The sequence below is a fragment of the Cryptomeria japonica genome, chromosome 10, assembly GCF_030272615.1.
Source record: "Cryptomeria japonica chromosome 10, Sugi_1.0, whole genome shotgun sequence".
NCBI classification, from domain to species: Eukaryota; Viridiplantae; Streptophyta; class Pinopsida; order Cupressales; family Cupressaceae; genus Cryptomeria; species Cryptomeria japonica.
This window is the reverse complement of record NC_081414.1, coordinates 449367092-449384910: the sequence shown is the minus strand read 5'-3', so window position 1 is coordinate 449384910 and position 17819 is coordinate 449367092. Positions and strand designations below refer to the sequence as shown.

The following is a 17819-nucleotide window of genomic DNA, read 5'->3' as shown; positions in this document are numbered from 1 at the left end:
ACCCACAAGAAATATCTCAGATCAATTATATGCGATGGCAAAAAATGAAATTAAGTGCATTGAGGGAGGAGGACTCAAGAAAAAAAATGGGCTAAGTGAGGCTAAGTCCCAACATGCTCTATTTGGGGAGGTGTGGCACTTATTGGCACAATAAGAAACAAAATCACCAAGTAGGCCAAAAAGGGGGATCAAAACATTAACATGGGAATAACAACATACCATCATGACTAGCAGATATCAAGAGTCAAGACTACTTGCGGAAACAACAAACAAAACAATGAAAGATATAACATTGGATTCACTCATTCAAAAAAGCTTCATTACATACAAAAAGTAATGCTCCAAATGTTGATCATACATGGGCATCTTCATGAGTTCTCCATCCAAATTTATGAGATGGTATACATTTATTGCATACTTCTCAGCTAGTTCATATGACCCAAGCCACAATGAATCAAATTTTCTATTCTTTCTCTCGTCTTCGGGCTTGGCATTCCATAAAAGAACAAGATCACCCACCTTAAAGTCCCTTAGTGACATTCTCTTATCATACAAATTCTTCATTGTTTGTTTATGCAATAACATTCTATCAAGTTCAAACTTTTATTGTTCATCTAATTCCGTTAACTCCATTATCCTTTGAGAGACAACATCATCCCTCTACTCCTCCACATCATGTAATAGCTGATACACACGTAATTCCATGTTAAGTTGCATCCTAGCTTCTATCCCATACACTAGCTCAAATGGGCTTCTCCCTATGGCATGCTTGAAGGTTATCTGATCAGCCCACATAGCATACTTTAACTTGTCATCCCACTCCATTTTGATTAAGTATAACGTTTCTGTTATAATTCTTATCAGGCTTTTATTGTTTGATTCAGCTTGTCCATTTCTTTGAGGATGATAAGGAGATGAGTGTATTCAAACTATACCAAATTTATAACACAGAGCATTGTTAGCTAAAATCTTGATAGGGACACCAACTAATTATTATCTTGTTCATTAAGAATCTACTACCACCTTAGATGTTGCATTATGGGTTGGAATTGCTTCAACCCCCTTAGTGAAGCAGTAAATAGCTACAAGAATCCACTTGTATCCATTACTGAATCTTTCCCATATCTCTCTGATAAAGTCAATTCCCCATTGACGGAAAGGAGTGTCTACTACGTGAGGTGGAAGGGGAAGTTCACCAACAAACTTTGCGGACTGCTGACTTAAATTAGGTACCTCTCTTATTTTTGCTGACTGCTGACTTTATATGCTGATCCTGACGTTATTTTTTCTTTATGAAAAAATGAACTCTTTCAGCAGCTTTTGAAGAAAATCTTAATAATTAAAAATCATTTGAGACAAAATAATTATCAATGAAAATTTAAAATTGATAACTGAGAATTAAAATCAACGAACAATCTTCAAAGATTTGACAATTGGTTTTTTAAGATCTTGACACAACAACCTGCGACCTTACAAGAAATCGCTATTCCTGACTTTAACTTTGAATACACAAACATCTGATTTTAGTGATGGAGGAGATTCTGTAAGATAATCAAGCTGTGGATTGGGTATAACAATTCTTCAGGACAGTTTCCTATTATACTTCATTCTCACACCATGCTTACTCTTTTACCATATAATTATCTTCCTTAATGCTGTTTTTCTACGAGACCTCCATTTCTAAGACTTTACGACTGCCATATGCAAGTTTCAGCTCTAGAACAGCAAGTCTTTTAATCTTTCATTGATTGCAGTACAAAAAATTTGTGTTGATAGAACAAGGAGTGCAATATCTACCTTATTATGGATCATTGACTCTTTAACGTAAAATGCCCATTGGTGGCAGTAACAATATAAATTGCCATGGTAGTTAACCATAATCAGACATTTTTATATAGGGTTTATCAATCCAACTGCAGCAGATCAATCTCTGTTTTTTGAAACATGCTCAAAAATGAAAGCTAGAATGTTGGCATGCAAAGTACCAAGGTTACTCAGGCACTGAATTCAAGGTTGTGCCTACTACACTCAAGGATAAGGGTGCCAAAAAATATTTTGAAGACAAGAATTGAATATGAAAACTTATTTATATTTTCTTTTCAAACCAGTATCTTTGTATTTAAGTCATTAGGCTTGCCATGACCAAAGACAACAAAACTAGTTTTCAAGCCTTAATTTCAAACTAGAGAACAATATGCATATGGTTGGCAAACAACAAAAAGGATATGCATGCATTAAATTCCTTACCATTGAACCAAAACGGTAGGTTGTCAAAATATCAAAACCATATGGATCAGAATCCATCAAGCCAAAAGAAGGAACATTTAACTCATTGATCAGAAGCCGCAAAAACCTAATTACAAATTTATTAATAAAAATATTATGTGTCCATAAGTAAAAAAATAAAGATAAATAACACTACTAACCATTTTAATAGCCTTCAAACAATAAACAATATAATAACTCTTACCTCCTTGTTGACACATCTGGATAACCTCTTCCCTATTATGGAAAAACTACATTAGCATACCATGTCTATGAAAACTTGTTCATAAAAAAAAATTTTAACTGCTTACCGAGATAACTATACACTGATTTTGTTTACAAAAACCATCATTTGCCAATCTCTGAAATACTACAATAAGAACCCAATATCATCCATTAGGAATCAATAGGAATATAGGAGATAAACACATATCAAATGTTTCAAACAATGGCCAAATGAGCTTTACCTGTTTCCTTCTCTACAACTAAAATGTACTTGGCGAGACTTGTAATATCTATAATAGGGCATCAGGAAAGCTAACAAAACTTTTCTTTTACATTATATTAAATAATAAAGTGTAGGTACTTATCTTAACAAAAACATAAGAATTCACAAGCATTAGTTTGAATAATATATTTACTAAAACTAGATAATGGTACACCATGTTAATTCATTACATAGAGAATCTAGAGAAACTCTATGAACATACTCTTAAATATTTGATGAAAATAAACCATTTTACTCATTCAAACCTTTATGACTAGTTGATATCTCAGAAGACTATTCAATTGCCAAAAAAATACTAAAATATTGGATTAATGCCTTTATTACAATTTCAGTTTTTTATATAACAGCACCAATATAAAAAAACACAGCGATTAATTGGTATACTGGAAGTAAAATTAAAAACAATCATGTTTTAATGATTTTTGGCTAATTTCATTACTCTTCTTTAAAAGCTATATGTAGTAGCCTATATAACTTAGGCCCAAGAACGCTTTCTCAATAATAGTAGTCATATACCTCAATGACTGTCAAATAGCTGTAGATGTGTGCCAATGTATATCCATACAATTTGCAATTTTAACTATGTGGATGTATTAATAATTGTAATGGTGAAAATTGCATACCCATCCCCTTTTCCCTAATGTTATGAGCCCATGTTAATTACAATGTACTAAATGCATTAACCGATTTACAATTGCATATTCGTGCATGAATTTGGCTCATAAAATTCTTGGAATCCAATCCTATTATCACTTAATCCCAAAGATTGATCCCAATCCCTAGTTTCATTTTTCATTACCCTAGATCAAATCCATGGGTGCAAACTTGACCGAAGTCATTTCCACAATCATGGATTTAAACCTTAAACTTTAAAAATTCAAATTTTAATTTTAATCCCACCTTCTCCCCCCTATTAGCTATTGTGCTGATTTTTGTGCTTGGTGATTGTACTTAAAGAAATTCATTCATTCACTTGAAAATCATAGAGAAATGTTGGAAATGAAAAGAAGATCTAGGTACCCTTTTCAGAATTACATCCATGGAGAAGACCACTAGCCTATCCCCTTTCCCTTGAGCTAAACAATAGAGCAAGCGAAATAAAAATAATAATATTTCAAGTGGGCCTGATCACTTCATATTATTTTACATCCTATGACCTTAAAAAAATAGTTTTTATACTTTATTCAAAATTTAATTCAAAAAGGGACCTTTGGATGTAATTTAAAAGTATGTTTATAAATACTTGCAGGGAAAAAACAAAAAATAAAACAAAATAAATGGCCTAATGTAAATTATGCAATGTCCCCTTTTTTGTGCCTTCCATTCTTGATAGGATTAGCCTATTAATCTTGGTGCCCGTACGCTAATACAATGGTTAGAAAACCTATCCGAAGTGTGAATGACCTTGTAGGGAGTTTATTGGTGCATTCAGATGTTCATTGGCCATACTTTCTATTTTTAGAAATTCTGGGGAGGAATGCCGACAAGGTCAGTGTATGGATTTCTATTTCTACATTTGCTTATCAGGTGCCTAGTTATTCAATAATTGCTTCTGGATTCAATTGTGTAGGCCAAATTTTAACAACGTTTTGAATCACACTCCATGATTCATCATCAGGATAAACATGAAGACCAAGGAGATGAAAGAAAATGAGTTGTAGACCTGACAAAGAGTAAAAAGAGGTGGAGAGAAAGAAAGGGCACAAAGAACGAGGGTAAAAATAAAATATAACTCAAAGCAATGCAAGAAAACAAAAAAAAAAAGAAAAGCAAAGGAAAGGAAAGTAACTCACACAAACCAAACGAAAACAAAATATAAACAAGGGAAGGAGAAACACAAGAAAGGAGGAGAGGTGTCAAGGGGGTGAGAGGGCGGTAGAAAAGAGGGGCGGGGGGCATGAAGAACCCAAGAAGGAGAGGAAGGAGAATAAAGGCAAGGAAACAAGGCGAAGAGAGGTCATGAAGGGGGTCGACGATGCCTCCTGAGGGTAGAAAGTAAAGGATGCCAAGAGATGCTAAGGTTCAACCCATCATCTCGATTAAGATTGTAAGGATGATTAATGATTTCAACAACCTCTTTAAGTTTCCTTTTAAAGAAGTTGTCCTCCTTACATAAGATTTGAGTGTCCTCTAAACAGATGTGATGCTTGGTGGTAGAGGAGTGTTCCGCTAAAGCTGATTTGAGAACACGCTCATGCTTGATAACGGCACCATGTTCTTTAATTCTAGTAATGAACAATCGGCCCATTTCGCCAATATATGGCGTGCCACAAGAGCAATTAATCTTGTAGACTCCTGACTTTAAGAAGACATCCATGGAGTCTTTCAAGGGGAGGCCATTCTTCTTCAAGGTGGGGACATAATTCTTCAAGGTGGAGAGGGGTTTGAAAGCACAACGAAGACCTCTTTCAAAAAGGATTTTTGAGATCTTGTGGGAAATGCCCTCAACATAAGGAAGGGACACACGTGGAAGAAGAGAGGGTTGGGAGGGCGAGGGATTGGCAACAAAATGGAAATAGGATTGGGCTTGGTCGAAGGCTCTAGTGATTTGCTTGTTCAAGTATCCATTCTATTGTCCCAATTTTTGGATTTTCAAAAAATTGACAATCCCTATGAATTTTTACTCAAAATCTGTAATTTTTGTCCCTAAAGCACGTTTTACGAGGTGAAAAACTCATATTTGTCAATACCAAATCATTAGTGGGTGTGTTTTTCATTGTCGTCCAAGTTTTGGTTAGTTTTGGCCTTCATTTTGCTTGCTTTTTGTGCAATTTCGAGTTTCAGGTCAGTCACTGCAAGTAGGAACTTTTTGACCTCGCTGCAACTACGAACTTTTTGCTCACATTACAAGTTATCTTTACTTGCAAAATTAGGTTTTATGTCCAGCATTGCAAGTGTGAGCATATACATTTTCATGCAAGTTATCTTTACTTGCAATCAAGTCTCCAAGGCCCGATTGCAAGCTTGTTCTTCCCTTAGCAATCTTATTCAGCACTTGCAATTGGATCCTTAAGACCTGATTACAAGTGCTTATGGTTATCTTTCCCCACAATTTGCCTTCAAGCTATGATCGGATTTATGAAGTATGATTACAAGTCATTGCAATCAACTCTTTGAGACCCGACTGCAGATTCTTTACTATGATGTTTGCTTGTAGTCAGGTGCCTAAGATCCGATTGCAAGTGTTTTGCAACGTTTAAAGTGCCATTTTATTGTAATGTTCTCAGGTTTCCTAAAGTCTTTCCCTTGGTGTTTACGAACAAAGTTTACTTGCATTCGGGTTTGATAAACCCGATTGCAAGTAGTGTCCAAGTATATGAAACTTGTTTTCTTTCCATCAAATCTCGAACTCCGATTATCAAAGGCAAATTCTTGATTCGTTTGCAAGCTCATGTCTATTTTGCAAGTCTTCGATGTTTCACCATTGGAAATGTATACTTTACTTGCAATCAGGTTCTTGAAACCCGATTGCAAGTGTGCAAGTACTACCCTATCACATGTAATTAGTCCTCCAAAACCTGAAATTGGTCCAAAATGCACTCAACACTTGAAAATGAGTCTCTAGGATCCAATTACAAGTGCAAACTTGTATTTTCCCATTACACATATGAAGTTGCATGTTCATTCTCCACAATTGCAAGTCAATGCTCTTGTTTTTCCACACATGTAATGCAGTCCTCCAAAACCCGAAATTCACTTGTGAGCCCATTTTTGCATCAATTTATCCCTTCCCTTGTCAGTCTTGTTCGCACACACGATCTATCAAACCAACAAATCAAGGCATGGGAGTTTTTTGTAACAATTTCATCTTGAATAAGGTGTCATGGGTTCTTCATCAATGAATGAAGCAAGAATAGATACAACAGTAATTCATGGGGCAGCCTAAGGGTCAATAATCCTCATGAAGTCATCTGTAAATAGAAGTCATCCAGTGACAAAGTGAATCAAGCATGGAGAAAGAACACAACGAAGAGAAGGATTTCCCTCCTGAAGAAATGGTACTACCCCAAGCATGTGATAAGGTTGATGTTCGTTGGCCAAGGACACAAAGACTATCAAGGGTGCAAGTTCTTGTTCCGGTTCAAGATGCCATTCCCAAACCTGAGTACTTCAATCACAAAGTGTCTTATAATAGCATGAAGATCAAACAGAGGACGATGTAAATAGAGTCATGTCTTTGGACACTTAGTTTCAATTATGCATTTATAATTTCATTTTGACAAATTACATGTAATGTCAAAAATTGTAATTGCAGGAGATCATATCACTTGCAAGGTTGTAACTTATAATTACATGTAATCACATTGCAAGTCAAAATGAAATAGGACTTGCATTGTTGAATAAGTCATAGTTAGTAAGTTGTGGAATAAGTCTCAATTGGTTAGACTCCTCCCACATTTTGCTCTCAGCCCCTCTCCTATATATAGACAAGGGTGCTCTTTGTAATGATCATCTTTTGGCAATGCAACAAAATTCTGCCAGTTTGTAAGTGCACTCTAAGACTTTGAGCTTAGATGTAAATCAAATTGCTTTCAATTCAAGAGGCAAGTTGTGTTGAGACTTTGTGTCAATTCAAGTTGTTATGTGACGACATTTTTTGGAATTGATTGTGATTTTCATTCTATTGTTCAAGAGGGATTTAAATTCAAAATACAGACTGTGCTGCTAATTGTATTTAGAGTTAAGGTTTGGTTTTCAGACTTGGTCTTGCAGACTTTGAGCTGCTTATCACGTTTGAAGCTAGTGTGGAAAGCTTAAGTAAGAAAATAACTTGTAGACTGTGTGCTACTTTTATTTTTTTTAAACTAGTGCATGTAAGGTGAACTGCATCATATAGACAAACTTTGAGCTGTTGTGTGTTACTGTTATCATTTTGAGAAGGTTGATAGGATAGTGAAAGTGCTCAAGACTTTGTGCTTTCATTTCTATTTTCCCGTCCCGAGGAAGTGATGGAAATCTTGGTGCTTTCATGGAAACTTTGCTTCCCTTTATGTTCTAAAAATCCTACAAAAGGTTTCATTTTTGTATTTATCGTTGTTGCCGTAACTTCTTTTCTGAAATAAGAGAAAGAATATTGTCTGATCTGAAGAAAGAGAATAAGATGTTATCCCACCCAAATTAGATTAGTGTTAGTAGTAGTTGAGGGGAAGCTTCCCTAAATTAGGAGAGTTTTATACTCACACACTAGTGCAAGAGCAGCTAGGGTCTCAAAGTTGTTAAAAGTTGCCTTGTGAAGGCTTTGGTTTTGTTTTTATTGTAATAAGGTCCTGTTGTGCCTTGCACACACTCCCTGTCATCGATAGGGTCCCCCCTTTTTCTTTCTTTTCGTTTTTGTCGCTTCGTCTCTGAGGTCCCGAGTGCGAAACTTCGGTAGATTCGAGGAAAAGATGCAGCAGTTAGGAGATTGAGCCAAGCCTGAGCCCTAAATCCTAGAGAATTCACACCTTAAAAGATGATCGTGATTCTATTTGCAAAGGGAAGATGAATAAAGAGCCTTAAAGTAAATTGCAGCTATTGTCAAGACGACATTAAAATGAGCAAGATTCAAACCTGAAGCCAGGATGTCATAGGCAAATCAAAGTCCACCTTTTGACCGAATTGCAAAGTAACTAAAGAGTGATAAGTGAACATGACATTTCTTGCAAAATGACCAATTTACCCGAGTGTATTCGTTGAACGATTAACTTGAAGTCGAAATCTCTCAAAACTCCAAGATGCTCGAAATTGGCAAGGCGACATGACTTGTGAGCAAGTTATTTAAAGCCAATCTCTCAAATTTCGGCCTCTAAAACTAAATTCGTCCTAAAGGGACAAAATGCCAGACAAAGACTCCAAAATCGGGTCTTTAAGCTGAAATGTAAGGTTCAAAATTGACAAGGAGCTAAAATTCAGCCTAAAAGGCCAAAATTAGAGCTCAAATTGCACATCTCAGCCTCTAAAGCCAAAATTCAAAACAATAAAGGCAAATCGGCCTAAAAAGCAAATGTGAGTTGAAAGGGTGTCTTTCAAATCCGAAATGACACTTAAGGTGCACAAATCGGCCCCCAAGGCCGGAATTCAAAGAAAAAAAACGAAAAACGGCTTCCTAGGCCGAAGTGAAAGATATTGTTTGCAGAAAAAGGGGGCCCCGTGGGCCGAAATCCATTAAGCTTGCAAAATAACCGTAGAGGCCGGAAATAAGGAAAACACCACCTAAAAATCTAACAACTCAAAATCTTCTCAAATCGCGCAAAGGTCTCCATGTGCCCGAAAAACTCTTCTAAAAGTCCAAAATCATGCAAAAATTCCTAATAGGCCGAAAAACAACAAAAGCTTGCAGAATGAGTTAAAAGGCCAAAAGCTTAAGTCGAAAATCACCAAGTTCGAGCGAATAGTGTTTTAGGCCGAAAACGAAGTGAATTCACAATTTGCCTCCGTAGGCCGAAAGCAAAAAGGGAATAAAATCGACACTTTCAGTCATTTTGAAAGAAAGAACAAATCGCACAATCTCACTTAATGAGCCGAAACTCGCCAAAAAGAGAGAGAGCACGAATATGAAATCATGCAGATTGGCTCAATTAACCGAAATTCAAAAAGGCAAAAGGGAGGCATTTTAAAGAAAAAATACTATAGAGCTTGAATCACGCCATTCATTTCATAAGCCTAAAATCATAAGGGGAGCTAAAATCGTGACTTTCATTTCCATGCCGAATTTGGACCTGAGAAACCCAATGTCGAATTTATTTGAAGGCGCACGTTTTGCTTCAAATACCTGATTTTTGGAGGGCAAGCAAAGGACTTAGTTCGTGAAATCTCACCAAGTAAATAAGGAGGCAGATAAGGTAAAATGTCTTGCCTCCCCCCATTCTGGCCGCAAATATCAAAGGAAAGAGGCTCGCCGTATCGGCTTGAAAGCCCTCATTCTAGCCAAGAGAGGAGGAAGATAGCGCAATTTTAATTACCAAGCCGAAGATTTCCAAAACATAATCACGCAATATAAGTTCCAACCCAAAATCCTTTGAATTTCAAAATCGCCTAAGTAGAACCTATGGGAGTCATTCAATGGTTCAAGTTCTCTGACATTTTATAAACCAAAATCAAGAGGAAAATTCCAAAATCGCACAAGAGAAGTCTTTTTCGGTAAAGTCAGACGATCAGCAAAATTCTTCAATCCACTGCCAAATATATTATAAATCTCACCTCCGAATGGTTATAATATTGCAAAACATCATGCTAGTTAACCTAGGGTTGAAATAAAAATGTAAATGCAAGAGACTGTGAAGAGTATAATTTGAGAAAACATTATCACCACTCACAACAACATTTAACTACAATTTGCCAAAATCGACCCTTCCATCTAAAAATTCAGACTTAAGCAAATTTAGGAATTCTGGTCCAAAACCACGAAACACATAAAATAATCTTCACGATCGGCACAAGCGAAATTGAAAATTTAAAGCGCTTAATAGCGCTAACCGGTTAACCGTTGCAACTTTCAACCTTTCAACAGCATAAAGAGCAACATTTTCAAAATTTGCTCAAACGAAGAAAACCAACTAATCTTCAGTATCCAAATTATGCTTAAAACGCATGGAATAAAATTGTTTAACTGGCCTGTTTTAACACACTTTCAAGTTTCAAGTTGTTTGGCTATTTAAATAATTTTTCATGCTCACGCCGTCTGTGGGCACTACTAACCCATATTTTCACATTAAGGCTTGCCTCGTAATCCGTGTTCGGGTGTGCAAGATAAATGCCTAAATCGGTGGCTGAGTCTTCAAAAGTACCCGACGCGCTAGGAGCATCGCCGACCACCAGAGTTGACATCCCTCGTAAGCTCAAAAAAAATGAAATATCAGTATCAGGGAGGAGTGATCATAGAATCAAAAGTCCAAAGTATTTGGGACAATATAGGGGATACAGACCTCGGGCACATAGACATTCAGGACTTCAGAAACAGGGTGTACTCTCCCAATGCATAAACCCAAACGGATGTTGGAGAGAGGTATTGCTTAGGCTGTTGGTTTCCCACCGACCGTGCAAGATTATAAGCTTGTGGTTGAAGCCGCCAAGCATTACCAGCCGGAAACCAGATTAGTGGTGGTAAGAGGGACGGTGATGGCTGACTTCACACCTAAGGCTATTGGAGTAACATTTGATATCCCGCTTCCTGAGCGCACCACTGTAGTAACCATTGATGAAGCCCAAATCGCTTATGACATGAATCCTAGTCAATCCAAAACACCGATAAATGAAGAATGGTTTAAAGAAAAAAAAGCCCCAAGCACTAGGATTGGCAAAAAGAACAACATTACTATGACATAACTCAAAGAGAGAAGAACAACATTGCGTATGCAATTGGTCAGCATGAGTGTGTAAATGCCGCTTTTACAATGCGCATGGTCAGGTTAATGCAAGGGGGGTTGCACATAAGACTATCAAAGAAGGCTACCACACTGATTCGGAAGTAGAGTGTGGTTCATTGGGTTCCCTTGATTCTCCTACATCAGAATATCAGGCTTTGAGGGAACACCATATCGGCTTCCACGTTACCCATCAGACAAATTGGTCCTCATGGAGGTTGCAAGACAGGCACACCCAGCAGGCAGCATACTCAGGGACAAAATACAGTTGGGATTCACATTCCCTATGATCATAGGCAACCTTGATGTGCACTTCAAGAATTTTGTGCAGGCCGAGGAATCATTCAACGAGCTGGCATCGTATGGTTTGCAAGAGCACTTCCCCAGGAAGTACTTTGATCCTGTTGGATTGGGAAAGAAGGCCTATGGCAAGCATTATAGGGCCAAGGCATCCATAGAGGACTACTGGAGAAATTGTTCAGATGACTTTGAGGTACGCCGGCGGGAATACTCAAGATTGAGTGTTCAGCAAATGCGACTTTATGAGTACCGCCAGGTCCCAGATCAAGTAACAGACTATGGGAACTGCTTGCAAGTTCAATAGTATGAGGCAGTCAAAGGCCTCCCGCTAGTCATTGATAGGGATCAAAACCCAATCATGAACTTTGAGGCCATCATGGAGGGTCCAAGGAGATACACAGACAACTGGCTAGCCCAGCAGATAGAGAGGCTAACCCATGAGGGAACCCAATTTACATATAATATGATGGGTAATCTAGATTCCCATTCTTCAGAAGACGAGGGAACATCAAGCACGCCAAGGGAGGAGATTGAAAAACCTAAAAAGAAAAGAAAGAAGGCAAGGGTCAGTAAGGGAACCCGAACGTTAAAAAGGGCAAGAAGAGAAAAGATACCGATCAGGAGGCCAGAAGTTACTACCTCATCCAAGGACCCCAGTTCGGAGGATGATGTAGTCGAGATTGATCACCTACCAACTCCACCTCCACAAAATGATCCAATTGCATCAGAGGCAAATGATCCACAAATACAAAGTGAGCAAGAAATAGAGGCATGGATGATTGGTTTGGAGGGACCTAAAAATTAGGTCGCGAATGGAGAGATTGCACCAAATCAAGGGGCTGACAAACAAGAGCCCATGCAAGGGAGCAGACATGAGTTGCGACAAGAGGAAGGTGGCAACAAGGATGATACCACAGTTGAGGGAGAAAAAGAAGATAGAACCCAAGAACCCAATAGAACTGAGGAGCAGCCACTACTAGAAGCTACACATCAGTTGCTCAGTGAAGGGGGAGAAAACTCAACGGTGAGTAAAGGACCGGATCTTGCACCCAATCCTCCTTCCATGTCCGATCAGTTATAGATAGGCAGTGAACCAGCTGACGCATCCAAAGAACAGAGTGGGGATTTGGTAGTCACATCAGGACAAATTATCCCTCACGACTGGTTGATTGGTTGGGCACAACAGAAAGCGGTTGTAAAGTCACCGATTAACCTGGAGGACATCTTCTCTCGGATAGGAGAAATAAAAGATAAAGGAAAGAAAAAGCCAAGAACTTACTCCAGGATTACCAAGGATGAGCAAAGGAATCAGACGATTCATATTGCTGCCCCACCTACGGACAAACTAGCAGATCAAGTTGCATTAGCGGATTATAGCATCACATCCATCTCGATAGGGAGAGCAACCAAAGGGCAGGAGAGAAGAATTCAAGGATTCTGTGCAGAATATGCTCAAGCAGCTAGATGAAATAACCGCTAAGAGAGATATGTATCGAGCTAATGCTGAGCAAGTCGAAGGATACATAGATCACCTGTTAAGACCGCTGCAACATACTGCTAAGTCCCATATTCCTCCATTGGCGTTGGCACAAAAGACTACAGCTGAATTCGAGGGAGTGTGTGACACCGCTAAAGCCGTCAGAGAGTGGATCCAAGACATTAAGAGAAAAGGAGAGAAGATCATCATGGATGTATGAGAAATGGCTGACAACCGAGAGTCCATTCACGTCAAAGTGTTTGAGGTAAAGAAAGAATGTTTCAATGCCCAGGAGACGGTTGGCATGGTTTTGCCCATCATGAGGGCCCTATTTTGGACCCACACTTAGATTCCCACACTGAATACTATCTTAGATCCCCATGACATCAACACGTTCAAGGAGTGCTTCTGGATTGTCAGCATGAAGAATGACATGAGGGACACCATCACCAAAGTGCAGGAGGAGTGTGAAGATGCTTTGGCTGGCATTGAGAGTATCGGTGAAAAGATTCTTAGCGCGTTGGTTCCTGGTTGGAATAGTGGCATGAAAGATAACGATGTAAGATCACGATGGGAGGATAAGTTGAGAATTGATAAAACCACGTACGCCACAGAGGACCTAGAATTTGCCAGTGGGCTGCAAGTCTTAACCAATTTATATGCTTTTGTTCAGTTGTTAAACATCAAATGAATGGATGTCTGATTCTGCATTTATGTTTGATAACATGAAAATCCAACTCTCTTCAAAGATTGCACTGGATTTTACAGCATTGTGCTTTATTAGTTGATAATGTTAAATTTGGTTTTTTTAAGGTTTCTGTCTATTTTTCTGAATATGCTATCTTAGGTAGATTAATTAGATATTCTCTCTCTTTCCCTTTCCTTTTTCGTTTTTTTTAATCAAAATTAAAGCCTAAACAGCATCATGTCAAAGATAAAATCCGATGGAATCAAGACCGTGGAGTCTTAGGGAACCCAAACGAACAAAACCGATTCTACCTAACCGTAAGTCCCCTTTGTGTTTCCAGCAAAACACATCAGATTGTTGAGTTATCCTGCAGTCATGATCTGACAGTCGAAACATTGAGATTATACCCAATGATCAATCTAAACAGCATTAGGGATTTCCTTATTTCAAGAGAGGATAGGATACTCAGCTAGTAAATTATATTTTGTGTTGGCCCGATAGAGTTGTAGCGATACGACTTTAGCCACATTAACAGGTCCTAAGAACCATTTTGTGTAATTTTGAATCATTTGTAATCACTTTGTTTTAGTTGTAAGGTTTTTTGACTCCATTTGGGCCTTGTAGTCCTACAAGATCCTGATTGGGTCAACCTTGGTCAAACAATTCAAAGGGGGTCTCAAATGGTTGTAGTTGTTTTTTTCGGTCTATTTTGATCCATTTTGATGAGGATCAATGGTTAGGATCATGTTTGAGGTCATTTTGATGTGTTGGTCAAAAGTTGTCAAAAAGTTGCAAAAAGTAGCATCGCAACTTTTGCAACATTTTCAAATATTGATGTAAAAGGTCCCAACGGTCACCCACCTTTGAAATTCGGTTGGGGACAGTTGGGCAGACCCTCCATATGCTTTATAAGGCCTCTTGTGGGTCAAGGCCAAGGTTGTTGGTGGTTTTGGAGACAACAAGCAATACAAAACTCAGATTTTCTGCATTTTTCTTGCAATTTCTCTGTTACTGTGCATAGTACAAGTCTGTACGGTATTGTGACGGTATAAGGGTCACATATTCTGATAGAGGAGTGAAATACCTTTCATTTGGCGTTGGTCTCATGAATTTTCATTAAGTATTTTGAAAGTTATAGTTGTTTTATTGACTGCAACTTCCCAGATTTCTTTGTAACAGTCTCGTTGCAGCATTCATAACTTTCTTGTACAGATAGATCAAAATGTGAGGTCTGACTTTTTGGAAAGCTCTGTGACCTGTCTTTCATTCAAGACCAATTTTGTGCAAATTGGTTGAGTTTTGTGCATTTGGTGAGTGTTTTACTGAAAAGTACCTGGAAGCCCTCCTCACCTAGGGTTTGAACAATCAAAACATGATTTCTGCTCATTCCATCAGGTTCTAACCATGAAACCTGGTGGAATGATAGGTTTTTGTATGTTCTTTCATGTTTTCAAAGTGGCAGCGCAGGAGGATGAGTTTGGAAGGAGATTGGTGAAGCCCTAGGCTTGGCATCTTCATGTGACAAGCCTAAGAAAGTGACATAAGTCTGCTATAGACAGTGCTAATGAAAACGATGACTCCTTGGACACCCAAAATTGATGAAAAGGACTTGGTGCAGACTGAAAACAAGTGTTGGTACCCTGTCTTGAGTGGTTGTATGATCATTTGTGGAATTCCTTGGTGAGAAGGACTAATTTGCAAGCCTAAAACTAGGACAGTTTTAGGACCGTCATAAACATATTTTGAAAACCTTTGTAAAACTCCTTTGGGTGATTTTCCTTATTGAAACCAACCCATATTTTGTTGGCATAGGTTTGTCTACACAATTTCCAGACCTTGTTTGAATGCTATACCTTACTTGGAAGGCTAATAGGCCTACGTGCACCGTGAGGGTGAGTGTAACCTTGAAGTTGGGTTCCAAACGATGTCATGATTGAAACAAGGTGTTTTTGGGGTCATGTAAGTGTCCTGAGCCTGGTCATGTCAATGATTTCTCAGATTCCATGTGTTAACCCTTTGCTGCCCCAAGAAATCCCTTTTTCATGCACATGAGTAACCTGGGTACGGTGAGGTTTGAGGGAGTTATAAGCCCATTGGTGTTGTGACCTTTGAGGACCTTAATAGTGGTTGTGAGATCATCCTTTTGCCTCTGCATCATACTCTGTGGCTGAAACCACAATTTTGCACATTCTCCCAAGTGTACAAAATTTTCAACCAACACATTCCACTTGAAGACCTGATGCAAATGGGCGATCTCCTAATTTAGGTTCTCATTGTCACAAATGCAATAGGCTCTCAAGGCCAAGGCTTTGACGATCCCCGCTTTTTGGTTGGGGAAGTGATGCGAGGAAGAGTGAAGATATAAATCGGTATGGGTAGCTTAGCGGAAAACCCGACGACCAAGGGTGTCCTTAGGCTTTTTAAGGATTAAGACATCGAGGAAAGGTAATTGGTTGTTGGACTCAAGCTCTATCGTGAAGGTGATACATAGTGATATGAGCATGAAAGTCCTGCAATTTGTCAAGGCCATGAGGCCAACAAACATTGGTGTCATCCATGTATCGCTACCACCACTTTGGCTAGAGTGGGAAAGAGTGCAGGGCCAATTCCTCGAAATGCTCCATATAAGTTGGCTATGACAGGGGAGAGAGGGGAGCCCATGGCCACACCATCAACCTGCTCAAAAATGACACCTAGGAAAAAAAGGAAAGTGGGTCTCAAGCAAAGTTCCACCAAGGAAGCGATCTCCGCACTAACCTTGCACTTGATAATCTCTATAGAATTGGGAATAGGAACCTTAGTAAAGAGGGAGACCACATCAAAGATCACCAAGATGTCATGACTCTCTAATTTTGTCTCTTTGATAAATTGGACAAAATGAGTGGTCTTTAATGAAGGAGCTAGAGTTACCCACATGAGGAGAGATTAATTTGGCTAAAAAGGAGGCTAATTTGTAGGTAGGAGATCCAATGGTGTCAACAATGGGTCTCAGAGGATTGTTGACATATTATTGCTATTATTTGAAAGTTAATTATAGTCTGGAGCTTTATAATTAAAATAACATTATTATTAAAGTTAAATATAATGTTTAACTTTAATGTTATTTTAAAAAATTTAAAGGGGACTTTATGTGGACACCTAAATGAGAAATATAAAGTGACTTTATTTTGGCACGTAGGGAGTTATAAGGGTTTAAATAATTTAATAATATGTTTTATGGAGATAGGTGCCAATATAGGGAGAAATAAGGTGATTATAAAAATTAATTCATAATGAAATTTGCAAAACAAAAATGAATAAAATAAACTCTCAAATGACCTTTTATATCTCTCCCAAAGTCCATGTTCCACTTGGCTTTTTAATCATTTAAATCATTTTCTTTTGATGTTTTAAAAATCTCCATAGTTGGCATCCACTTTGTGTCTTATTAAAAAGTCAATTTATGAAATGACTTAAAAATCAATTTAACCCCCTTTATGTCATCATATCATATAATCATTTAATATTATTAATGTTCGTGCTTGATAAGACTTTAATAAATTAAATTAAATCATTAAACCTTGATAAATACCAATAAATTCATGAGACTAATCCTGCCAACTTTCCAGATATAGCTATGATGCCCATTGATCATCCTATGACTTACTATAAATAGTAAGTATGATCTAAACGTCCAAGTGACTTACTAAAAAAAGTGTGTACCAAAGACTCCTAAATGATCCTAGGAAGGCATACCATAAATAAACTAGGACACTAAGTTGACGAATACGGCAATAAGCACCCAAAAGGTCAGCTGAAGAGCCATAGAATGTCGTCAAAAGGGTCCCCTAATCACAATTTTAACCTACGAGGACCAAAGTCATAGGCTAACCTCTAGAAATAGTTGATTCTTAGGAAGGGAAAATTGCATAATCCATACTAGTTCATGTGCATTCATTGCCACATGAGCTTTACAAAAGATCTACTTCACATAATTTGATGTCCATCACATCTATATACTGTCCTAAAGATGACATCAATACCAATAATAGTGATAATAAGTGACTACAACCTCTAATATTAATATGACTTTTCATGTGTGTCTCCCTCACATTTCCTTGGGTGTCCACTTTTGAGGGGACATAAAGACACTTTACTAAATTATAACACAACGAAATAATTCAACATTAAACATTAAAACTTAAGTGTGTGATTCAAACCATAGAAACAAGACTCAAACTTGGTGCTGACTCGACAAGG

General features: G+C 38.0%; 1 protein-coding gene across 11 annotated transcripts in view; it reads right to left on the bottom strand.

Moving 5' to 3' along the window:
* The window catches only part of LOC131067535 (meiotic recombination protein SPO11-1), a 195499-nt gene that overhangs the window by 68925 nt on the left and 108755 nt on the right, over nucleotides 1–17819 (bottom strand). For 10 of the 11 annotated variants that reach the window (XR_009111829.2, XR_009359073.1, XR_009111831.2 and 7 more), the window contains 4 exons: nucleotides 2733–2780; nucleotides 2577–2635; nucleotides 2471–2502; nucleotides 2248–2353 (listed from right to left, as the gene is read on the bottom strand). Coding sequence is in view for 5 of the 11 variants with exons in the window: in XM_058002577.2 (XP_057858560.1) it covers nucleotides 2248–2353; nucleotides 2471–2502; nucleotides 2577–2635; nucleotides 2733–2780 (245 nt within the window). In the remaining 6 variants the exon portion in view is untranslated. The remainder of the gene's footprint in view (nucleotides 1–2247; nucleotides 2354–2470; nucleotides 2503–2576; nucleotides 2636–2732; nucleotides 2781–17819) is intronic. The other variant, XM_058002579.2, reaches the window with a different exon arrangement.